General features: G+C 28.2%; 5 protein-coding genes across 5 annotated transcripts; 3 read left to right on the forward strand and 2 right to left on the reverse strand.

The window, feature by feature from the left end:
* Window positions 1-440: 440 nt before the first annotated feature.
* Window positions 441-765, forward strand: Phum_PHUM353020 (uncharacterized protein; the record flags this gene model as incomplete). Its single annotated transcript, XM_002427867.1, has 2 exons — window positions 441-467; window positions 532-765. The coding sequence occupies 2 exons, from the start codon at window positions 441-443 to the stop codon at window positions 763-765; spliced, it is 261 nt and encodes an 86-aa protein (XP_002427912.1).
* A 225-nt stretch (window positions 766-990) lies between these two features.
* Window positions 991-2,919, forward strand: Phum_PHUM353030 (3' histone mRNA exonuclease, putative; the record flags this gene model as incomplete). Its single annotated transcript, XM_002427868.1, has 5 exons — window positions 991-994; window positions 1,058-1,108; window positions 1,595-1,901; window positions 2,036-2,693; window positions 2,779-2,919. 5 exons carry the CDS (start codon window positions 991-993, stop codon window positions 2,917-2,919), a joined length of 1,161 nt encoding a protein of 386 aa, XP_002427913.1.
* Window positions 2,920-3,151: 232 nt separating this feature from the next.
* Phum_PHUM353040 (uncharacterized protein) lies at window positions 3,152-4,076 on the reverse strand (the record flags this gene model as incomplete). Its single annotated transcript, XM_002427869.1, has 3 exons — window positions 3,152-3,524; window positions 3,607-3,749; window positions 3,822-4,076. 3 exons carry the CDS (start codon window positions 4,074-4,076, stop codon window positions 3,152-3,154), a joined length of 771 nt encoding a protein of 256 aa, XP_002427914.1.
* A 6,326-nt stretch (window positions 4,077-10,402) lies between these two features.
* On the reverse strand, window positions 10,403-13,449 carry Phum_PHUM353050 (RING finger protein, putative; the record flags this gene model as incomplete). Its single annotated transcript, XM_002427870.1, has 10 exons — window positions 10,403-10,486; window positions 10,675-10,810; window positions 11,127-11,297; window positions 11,402-11,550; window positions 11,637-11,825; window positions 11,909-12,094; window positions 12,272-12,478; window positions 12,611-12,805; window positions 12,894-13,065; window positions 13,256-13,449. The coding sequence occupies 10 exons, from the start codon at window positions 13,447-13,449 to the stop codon at window positions 10,403-10,405; spliced, it is 1,683 nt and encodes a 560-aa protein (XP_002427915.1).
* Window positions 13,450-15,011: 1,562 nt separating this feature from the next.
* Window positions 15,012-15,826, forward strand: Phum_PHUM353060 (Proline-rich nuclear receptor coactivator, putative; the record flags this gene model as incomplete). Its single annotated transcript, XM_002427871.1, has 2 exons — window positions 15,012-15,052; window positions 15,343-15,826. The coding sequence occupies 2 exons, from the start codon at window positions 15,012-15,014 to the stop codon at window positions 15,824-15,826; spliced, it is 525 nt and encodes a 174-aa protein (XP_002427916.1).
* Window positions 15,827-15,885: the final 59 nt, after the last annotated feature.

Below are 15,885 nucleotides of genomic sequence, written 5' to 3' on the forward strand. Positions count from 1 at the left end.
TATATACGCGCGCGTAGTTTTCCTATCTAGTCTCTCCTTATTTATTATTATTATTATTATTATTTTAAATTTATTTATTTATTTGTTTGCTTGTAATTATCGTTAAAGGTTAAACGTAACATTAAATTCTTTTGCTTTGCTTTACTAACTAAGATAATGATGATAACAATAGTCGCGAGTAGAAAAAAATATCGAGCATGTATCTATTTATCAATTTTGGAAGAAGAATTCAACGAAGAACAAACAAACAAACAACGGATTTTTAATTGTTTGTTCGTACCTTGTGAACGACCGACATATTCCGATGCATGATTTTTTTTTTTTTTTATTATTATTTAATTTGGAAAATTTCAATTGCATGATGCACGACGTGTCGGAAAAAGAATGAGTGCGTGCGTGTGCGTGTGCGTGCATGTTATGGGTAAATAAGAAATTCGATTATGGGGGTAAGGGAAATGGAAATAAACGTAAAAAATAAGAAAATTATTATTACTATTAATGTTTGTTTGTTTGTTTGTTTTGATTTTGCAGGAATTCAAATCAAATGGATTCGCCACTTCGGGTAAAATCGTACAATACGAGATCGAGGACGATGTCGATGTCGTCGACGACGACGACGACGACGACGACGATGACGAAGATGATCGAAACGATTGGAAAAGAAAACCGAGCGTAGCCGAATATAAAACAACATTTAATTATGGGTTAGGGTATATATCGCAATGTAAAATTTTACATCTATTGATGTACGCGGGAACAAATTGATTTTTAAAAGTTTTTTTTTTTTTTTAATTATTATTATTATTATTATTATTATTTTTAAATGTAAAAACGTCGCCATTGATTTAATTTAATTTAATTTTTTTTTAATGTATAAAAATAAAATATGAAAAAAGAATCCGTTTACTTATTTATTTATTTCTAATCCTTTCAAATGAGAATATAATTTAAATTGATACGAAAAGGTGAGAGTTGGTTTTGGCTTTAAAAATGAGTTAAAATTAAAACGATTTTAAATTTAAAAATAATATTGAAAAGTAATTAATTATTTATATAGAGCGTAAGATGAAAGAAGAACGGTTGATAGATGGAGTTAGAATGGACGACCGTTAAATTCAAAATCCGCGTTTTTCAACCAATCAAATTGTTTTTAGAGGTTAAAACTGATTTCCTATTATATAAGTCGTTAAAAAATTGCACAAATATATATAAAAATAAATTAATTTTTTTATTAATTTAATTAAAATGGTGAGTCGTGAGTGATATTTTATTATCATTTATCGTATTTATTATAAAAAGTATTGGAAAAATGTTTAATTCTTATTAAATACACGTATCGTAATAATAAATCACAAGTGAAATTTTTTAATGATTATTTAAAATTGAATTAAAAAAAAAAAAAAAATAAAATATTTAATTAAGAGGATAAATAATTCGTAAAATTATATATTTATCATTAATTGATAATTTTTTTTTTATTTTATCATACGCGAATTAAATTAATAAATTTTCTAACGAGGTTAGGTTAGAATTCAAATGGAATCCATGACATTAATTTCCTTTTTAATTTAGTTTCAGTTAAACGATTTTAAAGATATATCAAAAGGAGAACGTTTGGAAAATATCGATAATTGTAAAAATTTACCCGAAGCAGTTTTTAGAGAAATAATTGATGTCAACGACAGAGTGGATGGAATGAATTTAAAGGAAGTTATGGATAAATTAAAATCATTTCATGTCAATTCGAATGGGAGTGAAGATGAACTTAAAGAAAGACTTAAAAAAAGTTATGAAAAAGTTATTTTAGCATCTGGAAAAGATATGTCTGTATCAAATATGATTTTTCCTTATTATGTAGTTATCGATTTTGAAGCGACTTGTGATAATAAAAAAATTGATAGGTAATTATGTTAATACAAAAAGATGATAATATTTCATTCGAGATTCATGATTCTTTGATCTTGTTAAAATACATATTACTTAATTAAATAGATAAAGCTTGTAACAATAATTACACTTTTGTGTTTTATTTCAGGCAAGAAATAATAGAATTTCCAGCAGTTTTGGTTAATAGTAAAAAACAAAAAATCGAAGATTGTTTTCGAATGTATTGCAAACCTAGAATAAATCCCAAATTATCTCAATATTGTATGGAACTCACTGGAATCACACAAGAACAAGTAGATAATGCAGAAACATTCGATAAAGTTTTATCACATTATAATAACTGGTTGAAAAAACATAATTTAGGTACGAAAAACAAAAGGTATGCAGTTGTCACAGATGGTAATTGGGACATGAGCAAGTTTTTAGTAAGCCAATGTCATTATTCGAATGTACCAATACCAAAATGGGGTAAAACATGGGTTAATTTAAAAAAAACATTTAAAAACTTTTATCAAAAAGGAGAGAATAGGATTTGTTTGAAAACAATGTTGGAAATGTTAAACATGGAGTTTATCGGGAGGCCACATTGCGGTTTGGACGATGCCAAAAACATTGCAAGGATTTTATTGAAAATGATTTACGATGGTTCCAACATACAAATAAACGAAAGATTGGCATCCGTTAGAAGAGTTAACATTAATAAAAATATTAATGATGATGATACGGAGGATTCTCGAACGACATTAAACGACGGTGATAAATCAAATATGGAGGACATGGATGAAGAACAAATTCCTAAATTCAAAGTAAGTAAAAAAAAATAAAATAATAGTAATAACACTTACCCTAATTGTAACAAGCAAAATATTTAACCTTTGCCCTCTTTTTCAGGTCAAAACCTACGTTCAATCAATTAATTCAACCGGAAAAACATACAATAGAATCCGTAGACAACGTTTAACTGCACAAACTCATCTAGCGCGTGAAATGTTTAAAAAATCAAATGACGTCATCAATTTAACAATAAATTAATTACAATCATGTTGGACAATTATGTATCGTTTAATAATAATAATAATAATATAATTATTTACACTTGTAAAAAAATTTTTTTGTTTTTAATTTTGAAATTCGTACATTCATGTGTTGTGTGTGTATATATATTAAGATGATGTTGATAATAATAATAATAAAATTTCATTACAGAAACGGTTGGAGAAAAGAAAGAAAAAGTGATTGGGGGGAGGGGGTGAGAAAATTATTTTTAAGGCATTATTTTTTGTAGGGCTTCGATCATGTTACCAATTCCTTCGAATATTTGATAAAATGTACCCTCGTACATGAAAGCAGGGGTGGTGAAAACGAGAAATTGTTTGTCGAATGTGAAAGAATCGACATTTTTAACTTCGACGACAGCACCCATATCCGACACGGTATCTATGGCCTCACTGTGCGGCCATTTTTTAGGATCTCCTTTTTTACCTAATGTTACTTTAACACCTGGAAATATTCTTGCAGGTAATATGGCTGCTATACACGTGAAAGCCATGGGTTTACGACACGCGCAAAATTCGTTTACAACTCTCACGACTTCTTCGTTCACCCCACAATTGGCACCATCTTTGTCAAATGTCGTACTGGAAAAAAAAATAAAAAATTTATGAGTAGTTGCGGGGGAGGGGAAAGGGAAATTATTAAAATATTTTATGTAATAATTACAGAGTTTTGGCAACTCCAAATCCTCCTGGAAATATAAGAACGTCTGCTTCGTCCGATGTCAAACTATTTATCGAACATATTTTACCACGTGCTATACGTGCGGATTCAACAAGAGCGTTACGCATTTCGTTCGTTGGACTTAACTGGAATAAAAATAAATCAATGAATTATCGATTGATCGATTGATTGATCCCTTCGATTGGTTATTAAATTACCTTGTAATGATCGATAACATCCGTTTGGGGACATGGTACTGAAAAAAATTTTGGTTGTATATCGAGTCTACTTAAATGTACGGCACATGCTGATGCTTCGTGAATTTCAGTACCGTCCATCATTCCAGATCCGGATAAAACAATGGCGGCTTTTTTTTTAATTTTTTTTTTTTTACTACCGTAATACATTTTTGACGATTCAAACATTTTCTTTCTTAAACTTAATTTATAAATACCGTTAAAAGCCCGATACATTTTTTACTATTATTATTATTATTATTATTATTATTTATTGTAAATTTAATAAAATAACGACACGAATAATTATTAATAATTATAATAAATGTAAATAAACAAATCTAAAAAAAAAAAATTTTTTTTGTACGAAAAATAAACAAATAATAATAATAAAAAAAAAAAAAACTAGCAATCTTTTGCGATGATAAACATTGTAAATAATTTATTAACCGTAGCAAAAAAAAATATATATGAATAAACGAATAGTAATCTACAGCAAAAAATTTTTTTATTTATTTTTTTTTTCGAAAAATCCGACATTTTTTTTTTTTAAATGTGAGCGAAACTCAAATCTCATCTCTTTTCCTTAACAATAATTGAAATATTTTTAAACGAAAACAAACGAACAAACGGTTGTTGATGATGCATTCAAATTTGACTCCAGTTTCAATCGAAATTTTTTCCAAAAGCCGGTAAACAATCAATCAATCAATCGATCGATCATTTTTTCACTTTTCCTTCATTCACCGATTATAAAAAATTTCAATTAAAGGTTAAAGGTCACGACGATTTTATTATCATAAATAAATAAATAAAAAACCAAAATACAAATTTTAATTTTTATTATCATTATCATTATCATAATTATTATTATTCATATAAGATTATCACGATTAAATTAAAATTTTCGATTAAAAAAAAAAATTTTAATAATAATAATAATAAAATAGCATCATCCTACTAATAATGATTACAAACAAACAAACAAACAAACGAACGATCAATCAATCAATCAATCATTTTATCTTATAATTAATTTATATTAGTAGCAGTAGCGGTAGCGGTAGCAGTAGCAGTAGCAGTAACAGTAACAGTAATAATAATAATAATAATTATTATTATTATTATTTTAATTGTTATTACGAAAAAAAAAAATTTTATTTTTATTGCACGTGATTGCGATAAACATGCGTAACGAAAAAAATCGGACAAAAAAGCAATGAAACGTTTAAAAAAAAATAAAACAAACGAACGAACAAACAAACAAACAAAAGAAACAAACGAGTCGTTTACGCGACGGGAAAATTGCACGAGACATTCGAACAAACGAGGAGTAGGTATAATGAAGAAGGGGTAGTGGTGGTGGTGGTGGTGGGAAAATGGTAGAAGCAGAAAGAAAAATTTAAACTTTGTCGCTAAAAAAAAACATTTTCACGTGTACACGCACTCACGCACTCACGCAAACTTCTAAATAGTATTAAAAAAAAAAAAAACTTAATAGATACATCGTCGACGACGACGACGACGACAATCAATTTTTCAATGGCATTCATTTATTTGTACTCGAAACTTTTTTTTTTTTTTTTTCAAAATTGGCAGCGATGACACACGGCCGCGTCATCGCCGACATTTTCTTATCATCTTCGTCTTTCTAATGCGAACGAAAAATAAATACCCAAGTCTTCCATACGACCAGTCTCATTTACAATAATAATAAAACAAACAAACAAACAAACAAAAACTGACGAGCCTTTGTAAAAAAAAAAAAAAACAAAACAAAAAAATAATGGCGGATAGAAAATAAAAATTTGAAAGTGTCAGAGAGAGAGAGAGAGAGAGACGGAGAGGGAGAGTGAGAGAGAAGAAACAGAGTCTGATCTTTTTTTACATCTTCCCTCCCCCCAAAAAAAAAAAAAAAAATCTTTAACTGAACTGGAGAACCAAACGCAAGTTTAAACGTTACAAACACAAAAATTATTATCATTTTTCGCGACAGCACCTGTCCTGTGTGTTTGTATGCGTTTGTTTGTTTGTTTCTGCCAGTGAGTTTTGTTTTTTGGAAAGAGGGACGGACACCAACCGATTCGCAACAAACGATTCTAAATAATTTAAAACTGACGCTAACAATAGTCGGCGGCTTTTCTTCTTTTCCCTCCCCTTCTCCTCTCCCCTTTTTCCCATAAAAATAATAATGATAATAATAATAATAATTTTTCATTGATTGTTTTTCGCAGGTTTAATTAGATTAAAAATTCTACATTCTCGACAATTAATCACAATGGCGGATTCATTTTTCAAAACAAACAAAATCCCGTTTGCACCCTCTCTCTCTCTCTCCCTCCCTCTCATTCATTCATTCTTTCATTCATTCACCAACACTAATCCTAATTTTTTTTTTTTTTTTTTTTTTATTTCTCTTTTGCTCCCTTTTTCAAATCCTCAATCAAACTCTTTCCGCTTTCCTTATGGTCCAATAAATCAATCAATAAAAAAAAAATTAAAACCTCCTCTCACTTATACAATTAATCGTGTGACTTTTCATAGTTTGTTAATTGACTTTTTTTTTTTTTTTTAAATTAAATATTCTACGGGATAACCTACACTAGGAGGTTTTTATAATTAGTATTATTATTATTATTATTATTATTATTATTATTATCATTACAATAAGAATTTATCCATTACCAAAATGTGGAAAACATTTAATAGTAGAGTAACAGTAGTAGTAGTAGTAGTGGTAGTAGTAATAGCAGTAGTAGCCATTTTAAATTTTATAAATAAAAAACTAACGTGTCAGTGTCGAAGGCACACCATTTTGTTTTGTTTGTTTTGTTTTGTTTTGCTTTTAACTTAAACTTTAACCTAAACTAGTGAAAATCCATTTTTCCTTTTTTTTTTTTTTTTATAATTTTTACATTACCCTAACCTAACACAAATTAAAAAATCGAATCACGAATCGAGAGGGGATTTTATCATGCAGACAAACGAACGAGCAAAAGGAGATTAGTAGAGGATACACACAATTTTTTCCTTGCGGACGGGAAAACAACCGACATCTTCGACCGACGATGAAAGCGTTCATTCATCCACCGACAAATAAAATCTCGAAGTCGAGTCCAAGACCTGTATCGATCGTCACGCAATCATCTCTCGATTCGATATCTCGAAATTCTTGGAGGTAGATCAAATCCGTTCGTCACGCTCCGATGTAAATTTTTACAGTTTTAGTCGTCCATTTAGATTTACACGTTTGGCTCGTAGACACGATGATGATGATGATGACGATGCCCGTTCGTCGTCCGACTTCAGTGAGGGGGGAGGTGCAAGGAGGAGGGGGAAAGAGAAAGGGGAGGAGACAAAAGGAGCGGGGAAAGAGGAAGGGGAGGAGTCGAAGGGAGGGGGGATTCAAAATTCTAACTTATTTTTAAAAAAATAGGAATATTAAAACCGCGAGACCTTTTCGAGTCACACACGTATTACACCTCACGCTAATTAATAATAATAATAATAATAAAAATACACACTTAGTTTATCCACTCTTTTTTTTTTTCTTTTTCGATTGTAACTCTGCGTAACTTTACGCAACTCAATTCCACGTTTTAATTAATTAATTAATACGCTACTGCGTGATGTGTGTCACGCAGATCGTGACGCGGGGGCGGAAAAATAAAAAAGAAAAAAGAGTGGAAAAATCATTAAAATCCGTTACAATCATACAAATTCGGTACAATTTTTTTTTTTTTCCCAACGAACCGAAAACAATTTCAATCGACTTTCCTTTGAAAATCTTTTAAACATGCTCCTCCCCCTACCCCTCCCCCCCGTGGGTTTAAAAGCATTTCTAAAAATGTGTCGTCGTCGTCTCTCTTCGATATTATTATTGACTTTTCAATACAATTTTCACTTTGATTTTTTTTTTTTTTTGGCATCCATGTACATAATATTTACATGACAAAAAAAAAAAAAAAATATCATCAAAGCAAACACTAAAGATAGATGATGAAAATCAATCGAATTATTGGAAATCATCATCGTCATCATCATATTTTTTTTGCGCAATCAATTTTTGTATAATTCTATAAAAAATAAAAAAATGAATGATTTCCGGTATCGTCGTTTCCGATGGTAAACGAGCACGAAATTAAATAAAAAATAATAAATTAATAAATAAATAAATAAAATCGATTTGCAAAAATTTTCTCGATTTAAAAAAAAAAATAACTGATACATAACTTTTTTTTTCTTCCTCCACGATTTTCTATTTCCACGATTTTTTCCCCTTGATTTTCATCATCATCATCATCTTATAGAAAAATACAATACAAATTTTAAATGATGATAATAATAATAATAATATTAATAATCAATCAAATACATAACTTATAAATAATTACAGATGCCAAAAAAAAAAAAAAAAAAAAAAAAAAAATCAATAATAATATTAATAATAATAATATTAAAATTTAAGAAACGCTTTTAAATCGATCAATCAAACAAAATAAAAATAATAAAAAACGATCGATAATAATAATAATAATTGTTTTCAGTTCTTACAAATCCATAAAACAAAAAAAAAAAAAATTTAATTAAAAAAAAAAAAAAAAATATACATAAATTAAATTAATTTACCAATCGATTCGGATAACTCATTCGTTCCCCTCCCCCTCCCCCCCAATTTCACTAAATAATAATAATAATAATAATAATTACAAATAAAAAATAATAATCAAAATAATAATAATAAGACAATCGATCAATTAATATTAAATTAATTAATGTAAAAATAAAAAAAAGAAAAAAAAAAAAAGCAGAAGCATTTTTGCTTCTTCGAGTATTATTTTCTCTCTCTCTCTCTCTCTCTTTCGAGAACACAACAACATCGATAACAACAACAACAACAAAAACAACAAAAAAAAAAATAGAAAGAAAAAGAGAAATTATTATTATTATTATTATTATTATTATTATTATTATTATTATTATTATTATTATGAGATTGAATTTTATTTTATCGATTAAGCGGTTAATTAATTAAAACATTAAGGCAAAAGCAATTTTTATATATATATATAAAATAATTAGAAAAAACATATATATAAATCGGCAAGCCACCATGACACGCACACACAATACATTATTATTATTATTCTTACTACTAATACTAATAAATATTTATTATTATTATTATTATTTTTTTTTTTTTTTGCATTTTTTTTTTTATTTTTTAGAATTGATTATTGATTATTGATTATTTAACCTTTATTAAATGATTCATAAATTATTTTTTTTCTTGTTGTTGTGGTCTTTCGCTTGAGAAAAACGAAAAAGAAAGAAAAAGAAACATTAATAATTATTACATACATCTAACACGAAATTATCATTATTATGATTATCATGATTATTATTATTATTTGCGTTTCGCAAAATAATAAAAAACAAAAAGAAAACTTAAAACTAATTATTGCAAAAAAAAAAAACAAAAAAAAAAACCTAGAAATAAACGACGGATATATAATTCCAAGGCTATACAATGTAATTTTCCTTTTCTTTTCTTTTCTTTTCTTTCTTTTTCTTTTTTCTATCTATCTATCTATCTCTCTTTCTCTCTCTCTTTCTATTCTAACGAATCGACAATAAGACAATATTTTTTTTTTAAGAGCCATTCATTCTTGACATAAATGATCATAATAAAAAACGAAGTAAAAAATTTTTAAACAAACCCTTCTTTTTTTTTTTTAAGTTTTTTTCTAGAAAAAATATTATCCTTATTATTATTAATTATTATTATTATTATTATTACCGAAATCAAATAATGATAATAACGAATAGAAAGAGACAAAATTGAAACCCGTGCTTAATTACAAATTAAAAAAAAAAAAAAAAAAAAACAATTTTTATCCCTTTAAACGAACAAAATTATCAACATATAATAATAATAATAATCGATTAAAAAAAAGTCAAAATAATAATAATAATGATACTAATTAATTACGAAAAAAAAAAAAAAGAAAAACTTAAACGAAAACAACGAACGACGAAACCACAAAAATAATAATAATAATAATCATAATAATAATAATATTAATTATTAAAAAAAAAAACAAATCGATTTCATTTTAAACATTGAAGTGAGAGATAAAAAAAAAAAAATATTCAAAAATTTGGCCTTCACGTTTAAAAATATTATTACACTACAACCTACAATTTATACAAAAAAAAATTTTAATTTAATTTAATTTAATATTTAAACGAGGTAGTCTTTTTTTTTTTTTAAAAAAAAAAAATGTATATATGTATAAATATAAACATATATACATATGGATTTCAACATGACAGAAAACTAAAATTTCCATTTATAATTATTATTATTAATTTTCTAGTCAAGTGTAAGAACGATTAATCTAAATAAACAAACGATTCCCATAATATTAATAATAATAATAATAAGTATAAAGAATAAAGAATAAAGAATAAAGAGAATAAAGAATAAAGAAAAAAAAAAAAAAAAATTATTTTTAACGAACCAAAATACTTAGTCGTCGTCATCGTCGTCGTCATTCCACTCATTCCGATGATGAAGGAGACGATGAAGTCGTGTAAAAATATTGTGATGCATCTCCACGACAAATGGGACAAGTTCTGTTGCCCTGAAATAATCACAACAACAACAACAAAAATTAATAAATAATTATTAATGTTTACATAAGTTGTAACTGTATTAATTATCCCTCTCTCTCTCACATTTATACAATCATCTCAGAGTGAGAGAGAGAGAGATTAATATTATTATTTGACTAAACAATAACTAATATTATTAATCAACAAAACAATTTACCTTGAGCCATTTGTCAACGCATTTTGCATGAAATTCATGTGAACAAGGTAAAACGCGAAGACTTTGCCTCGGTTCAAAATCGCACATGCATACAACGCAACACGTTTGGTCACTTTGATGATTTTCCACATTGAACCTGTTAATAATAATAATAATAATAATAATAATAATTAGGTCGTGTCGTAACGAAATACCGTACACAAATAATAATGATAGAAATTTCATCGAAGAAAAAACTTTGCATAATATAAAAAATTAAAAACGTTACATGGTATTTAAAAAAGACAGAGATAATTAACTCGAACGATATAACTAGGTCACTTTAATATAAAAAACTAACTCATCTGTCATCGAAAAGCAAAGTCAAATGACGTAATAAAAAAATAATAATAGTAATAACACATTTTAAGTAATACTCTTATGGTTATTAAAAAAAAAATGAAAAAAATTACTTGTAAGAAGGCAATTGTTCAATTTCAGCCCTAAATAGTCCTCTGGGTTTTGCATCTCCAAGTCTTTCGGCTAAATTAAGAAGTGCTTCGTAATTTTCATTTGTTTCAGTTGAGTTAGGACTACTTAATTCAGTGCTGTATGGAGAAAGAGGTGGGTTAGAAAACATCGCTCTAAAAAATAAAATAAAAAAAATGAAAATTTTTTTCCCACTTGTCACATCAAATGCGTGAAAACAATAAAACTAGAGGAAAAAAAGAAAAAAAAAATTCATTACATGAAGTGTAACAAAAATGGTGCCGAAGTCGGATGCGGATGAGGTGGATGAGGTAATGCATTAGCGCGCCAACGACGAGAATGTCTTCTCGAAGAAATGTTAGCTCTTCTAGTTCTCTGAGGTAGAACTTCTATCGAACTTCCTCTAGACTAAAAATACAAATTGAATATTTTATTAAAAATGGAAGAAAGAAAAAAACACGAAACATTATTCAAATGTAATTTTTTCTTATTACTTCTGATAAAAATATCGGAGGAGACGGAGTGTGAGGGTGTAAAGTTGTAGCTGCTCCTCCGACGACAGGATGATGAAGTGGATGATGTAAAGTAGGACTTGGTGGATGATTAACGGAATGCAATTGAGCGTGATATACGGCGTTCGAACGATGATCTGCAATGTAATCCAATTCGAGGGGATCCGCTCTCTGAAAAATTTACCATTACAATCATTACTAATTATTTAGTTAAAAAAAAAAAATATTCGACGATAAAAGCGGAAAATATTTACCGGAGTCTGAATGTGCTGATACGGCGACGATAACGTCAAAGGATTCGGTGGAGGAATATATTGAGGACCGGGAATTTTCGGATGTTCCCTGGGTTGAATATGAGAGTATTGTGGAAGAGACATGGGATTTTGTTGCGCCATATACTGATGAGAGGAGGCCACTGAAAATTGAGGAGTTGCATATATCTGGCACGCGTTCGGAAGCAAAGCGGATGTGTTTGACGAAACAGAAGAATACAACGATAACGGATGGCCTATATTAATTGGCAAAGTTACTGGGACCTTATAAATAAATAAATAAATTAATTAATTAATAATTATGTTTCTTTTTTCTATAAAATAAATTCAAGTAAGTTATTTTACCTGGTTTACATCCATGACGACCGGAGAATGAGCAAAATTATTTTGGTATCTAGTACGACGCAGCGAAGGACTGTAGCGACTTCTAGCAAAAGGAACTTGACGATTATCCCACATTGACCTTTGAGGTGGTGGAGAAGGAGGAAGTTCTAATATCGGATGATGTGGACCTCGGGATAATCTTCTCCTTTTACGAGAAGGGCTTTCGCTCTGAAAATAATAATTTGAATCACAAATTAAAATTATAAAATACCTCAAACTGAAAACATTAAGATGATAGCTACTACATGGATGATATTAGTGACTTAAATATATACACATATAAAAAAAAAAAACACTAACTTTTCTTCCATCATCAGGACAATAGCATGGGGGAGAATGTTGAAGTTGAACGGGACTTAAACGTAATTCTGTTGTGACGTTTCTTCGAGGTGAAAACTCTAGATTAAGACCAGATCTAGGCCTAACATCTAAAGGATTTGCCACCAAGCCTGTCGGGCTTTGATTAAGAATGTTTGAGCTCATCACTGGAGATTCCTAAAATAATTATCAAAGCAATTTTTTTAAACACTCAAAAAATATGACTTAAATGTAAACCATTAGGTATAATTATTGTGATATTTACCTGACCACAAATATTAATGTGAAGCGGTGGAGTTACTTGATGATGATCTGTTCCCAAATTAGTTAAATTGTCATTGCAAAAAATCGAATGAGGAGGACTTAGTTGGCCCCCTTGTTTCGGAAAAACCTGAGTTTTGTGACCTCTTGTAGCATTAGAATTTGATGACACATCGCTAACAAAAATAAAAAAATAAAAAAAATTGAACAAAAAACTACATTTATTTGAAAAAAAAAAAAAAAAAAAAACAATAAAGTTCTTTTAGCTCATTAATTAATTTAACATTTAAAATTTTAAAATGGTTTCCTTCTTCTTCAAAAAAAATTCATTAAATTTATCTTTCATTTTTAATTCTAATTACGAACCTGAATTGATGTAAATAGTTTTTGCCATATTGCACATGATTCACCCAATTTGATACTTTTTTGTTATGCAGACTTTGCCTACTAGAATTATTCGACAAATGAAGATTACTTCTATTCCCATGACTTGTAGTCAAAATTCTAGAATACTGGGTTGGAGAATTATTCCCAGTGGATGATTTATTATTCGAATTCATTTTAATAACTTCAAAAAAAAAAAAAAAAAAAAAAAAATTAATAATAGAAACCAGATCATACTCTCATAGATTTCCTTTAAAAAATTAAAGTTTAGAAAAAAAATTTGCAAAGAAATAATGAATTTAATACAAATCAATAAAATTTATACTTTTGTGTTTTACTATTCATTACAATTTAAATTTTGATTGTTTAACAACCAAAAATTTATTTAACTTTCCATACAAACACCTATTTTTTTTTCTTTTAATGCAATTAAATTACAAAAATTATGATAATGAATTGAGAACATTAATTAATAATATGCACAAATTAACAATATCTTTAAAAAAAAAAAAAAAATTTTTTTGTTGCTTACATTTAAAGTTTAAATATTAATTTCAAATTAATTATTTTTTCTTAACAATTCCAATATTAATAAAATTACAAAAAATTATTTATAATGCCTGTTTAAAAGAGACGCTAATGTACGTTTCGGCTTTTTGTTCAAATGAGAGACCACCTCTCGTTACATTAAAACATTAGAATATAATTTAAAGCCAAATCATACAATGAAGTGCCCTTGAAAAGTTAAGAAAACCAATAAGCATACTTACTTTTATTGAAATTTACAATATAAAAAATCAATATAAGCGTCCAGGCGAAAACAAATATAAGGATAATAATTATGAAAGTTTTTGCAAAAGGTTTTAAATGTGAAATAAAAGTTACACAATAGATAGAATAAGTAAGCCTAGCTATATAAAAAAAAAGAGTGTAGACGTCCCATGGGAGAGCATTTGTAAAAAAAAAGCCAAATTATTATAGATTATTGTAATTTTTACCTTAGCTGAACTTGATGATTTCTTTTCTAACAACTTCCACTAACTTTTATTATTAAAATTCACGCCCCACAACGTAAGACATTCTTTTAATGTTGAAACACGAGATTTTGCAACAACGCAGAGTCAATTTTCATTCTATCCTACCAAGCCGACCTCTGACAACTGAAATAAACATATGAAATTGACCAATCACATGCAAGCTACTACAGGAAGTGACGTAAATGATTTTTAGAATATAATAGTATTTTCTTTTAAAAAAAAAGTTTTTTAAACCATAGATGCAATTTTGAAAATGCCTTTTCTTTTGAAATTATTAAATATATAATAATTAAATAAAAATTTAGGTAATTTAAAAAAATATAATTTAATAAAATTATATTAATATAACGTCTTCACTTATTGGATCCATGAGTCATGTGGTAAAAATTTCTTAAATGTCATTGGTTAATTTAAAGTACATTGTTGATGTTTTTGAAATGACGTAGTCATTATATCAATTCCGTGAACAGAAGTCTGTGACAGAGTTTTCATAAGATTTTGTGGTGTAGAATGAAATCAGTTGGGCTGATTGTGTTATTTACAATCAAAGGTCGATAGTTAATGCAATTTAGTCTGGAAATATTCTTTCTAACGTGGTGTTTAATATTTAAGTGTGGAAGTAATAGTCTGGACGATTTCCTGATCGAGACAAAGAGGCCATTTTGTTATTTTTAATAAAGGCCTTTGTTCGTGTCTGTCAGATGCATATGGAATATTTATTCCAATCGTATAAAGTAGATAGGTTATTTCAACAGATCTTTAAAGTTCGAGGAAGTATTGTTTTAAATAATAAAAATATTTACATCAACAGGAATTCAAATTGTACAAATTTTGTAAGTAAATTTTTAAATTATTATTGGTAATGCCGTGTGTGCCCTAATTTCTCAAAAGTCGGAATATATCGGTTTTCTCGTAAATAAAATACATATTAAAGTCCTTTTTGCTCAAAATGGAGTCAGCACGTTTTCTCTACCGAATAAAAAATTTGTTTTATTTGGTTGAGAGAAAAAAAAAAAATTATTTCTTTTACAGTGCAATGACAAATGCGACAGCAGTAGAAAACTGTGCAAAACCCGGCAGCAAAATGAGTAATTATTATCAAAGAAGCCGGATGTATACTAATAGAAGTGCCACTTACTTTAAAAGTACTAATTCTCCAGCAAAGAACATTCGTCAGCATAATGAAAATATTGTCTGTGATAAGAATAAGTTAAGACCAAAGTCTACTGAACCTTTTGTAGTCTTAATGCCAAATCCCACCAGGCATGGATCTCCTAAATTAAAGCAAAGTCCTCGAGCCAGTCCGTCCAAAGAAAGAAATATAAGATCGTCTCCAACAATTGGGGGTCATTATGCAGGAGCAAAATTTAGCGAGCCCCCTGCTCCGACTTCACTTCCAAAACCACCATTGCACTGGACATCATTAATGTCAGGCCCTCTGAATATTGGGGAAAAATTGGACAAAAGTTATGACATCAGTCATCAGCTCAAACTTTTGCTTAACGTCCAAGCTTGACTCAAAGCTTGAGCTCTTGAGACAGTTTTAATTAAGTTACATTGAAAGGAACTTTGTTT

The sequence above is a fragment of the Pediculus humanus genome, genomic scaffold (assembly GCF_000006295.1).
Source record: "Pediculus humanus corporis 1103172107764 genomic scaffold, whole genome shotgun sequence".
NCBI lineage: Eukaryota > Metazoa > Arthropoda > Insecta > Psocodea > Pediculidae > Pediculus > Pediculus humanus.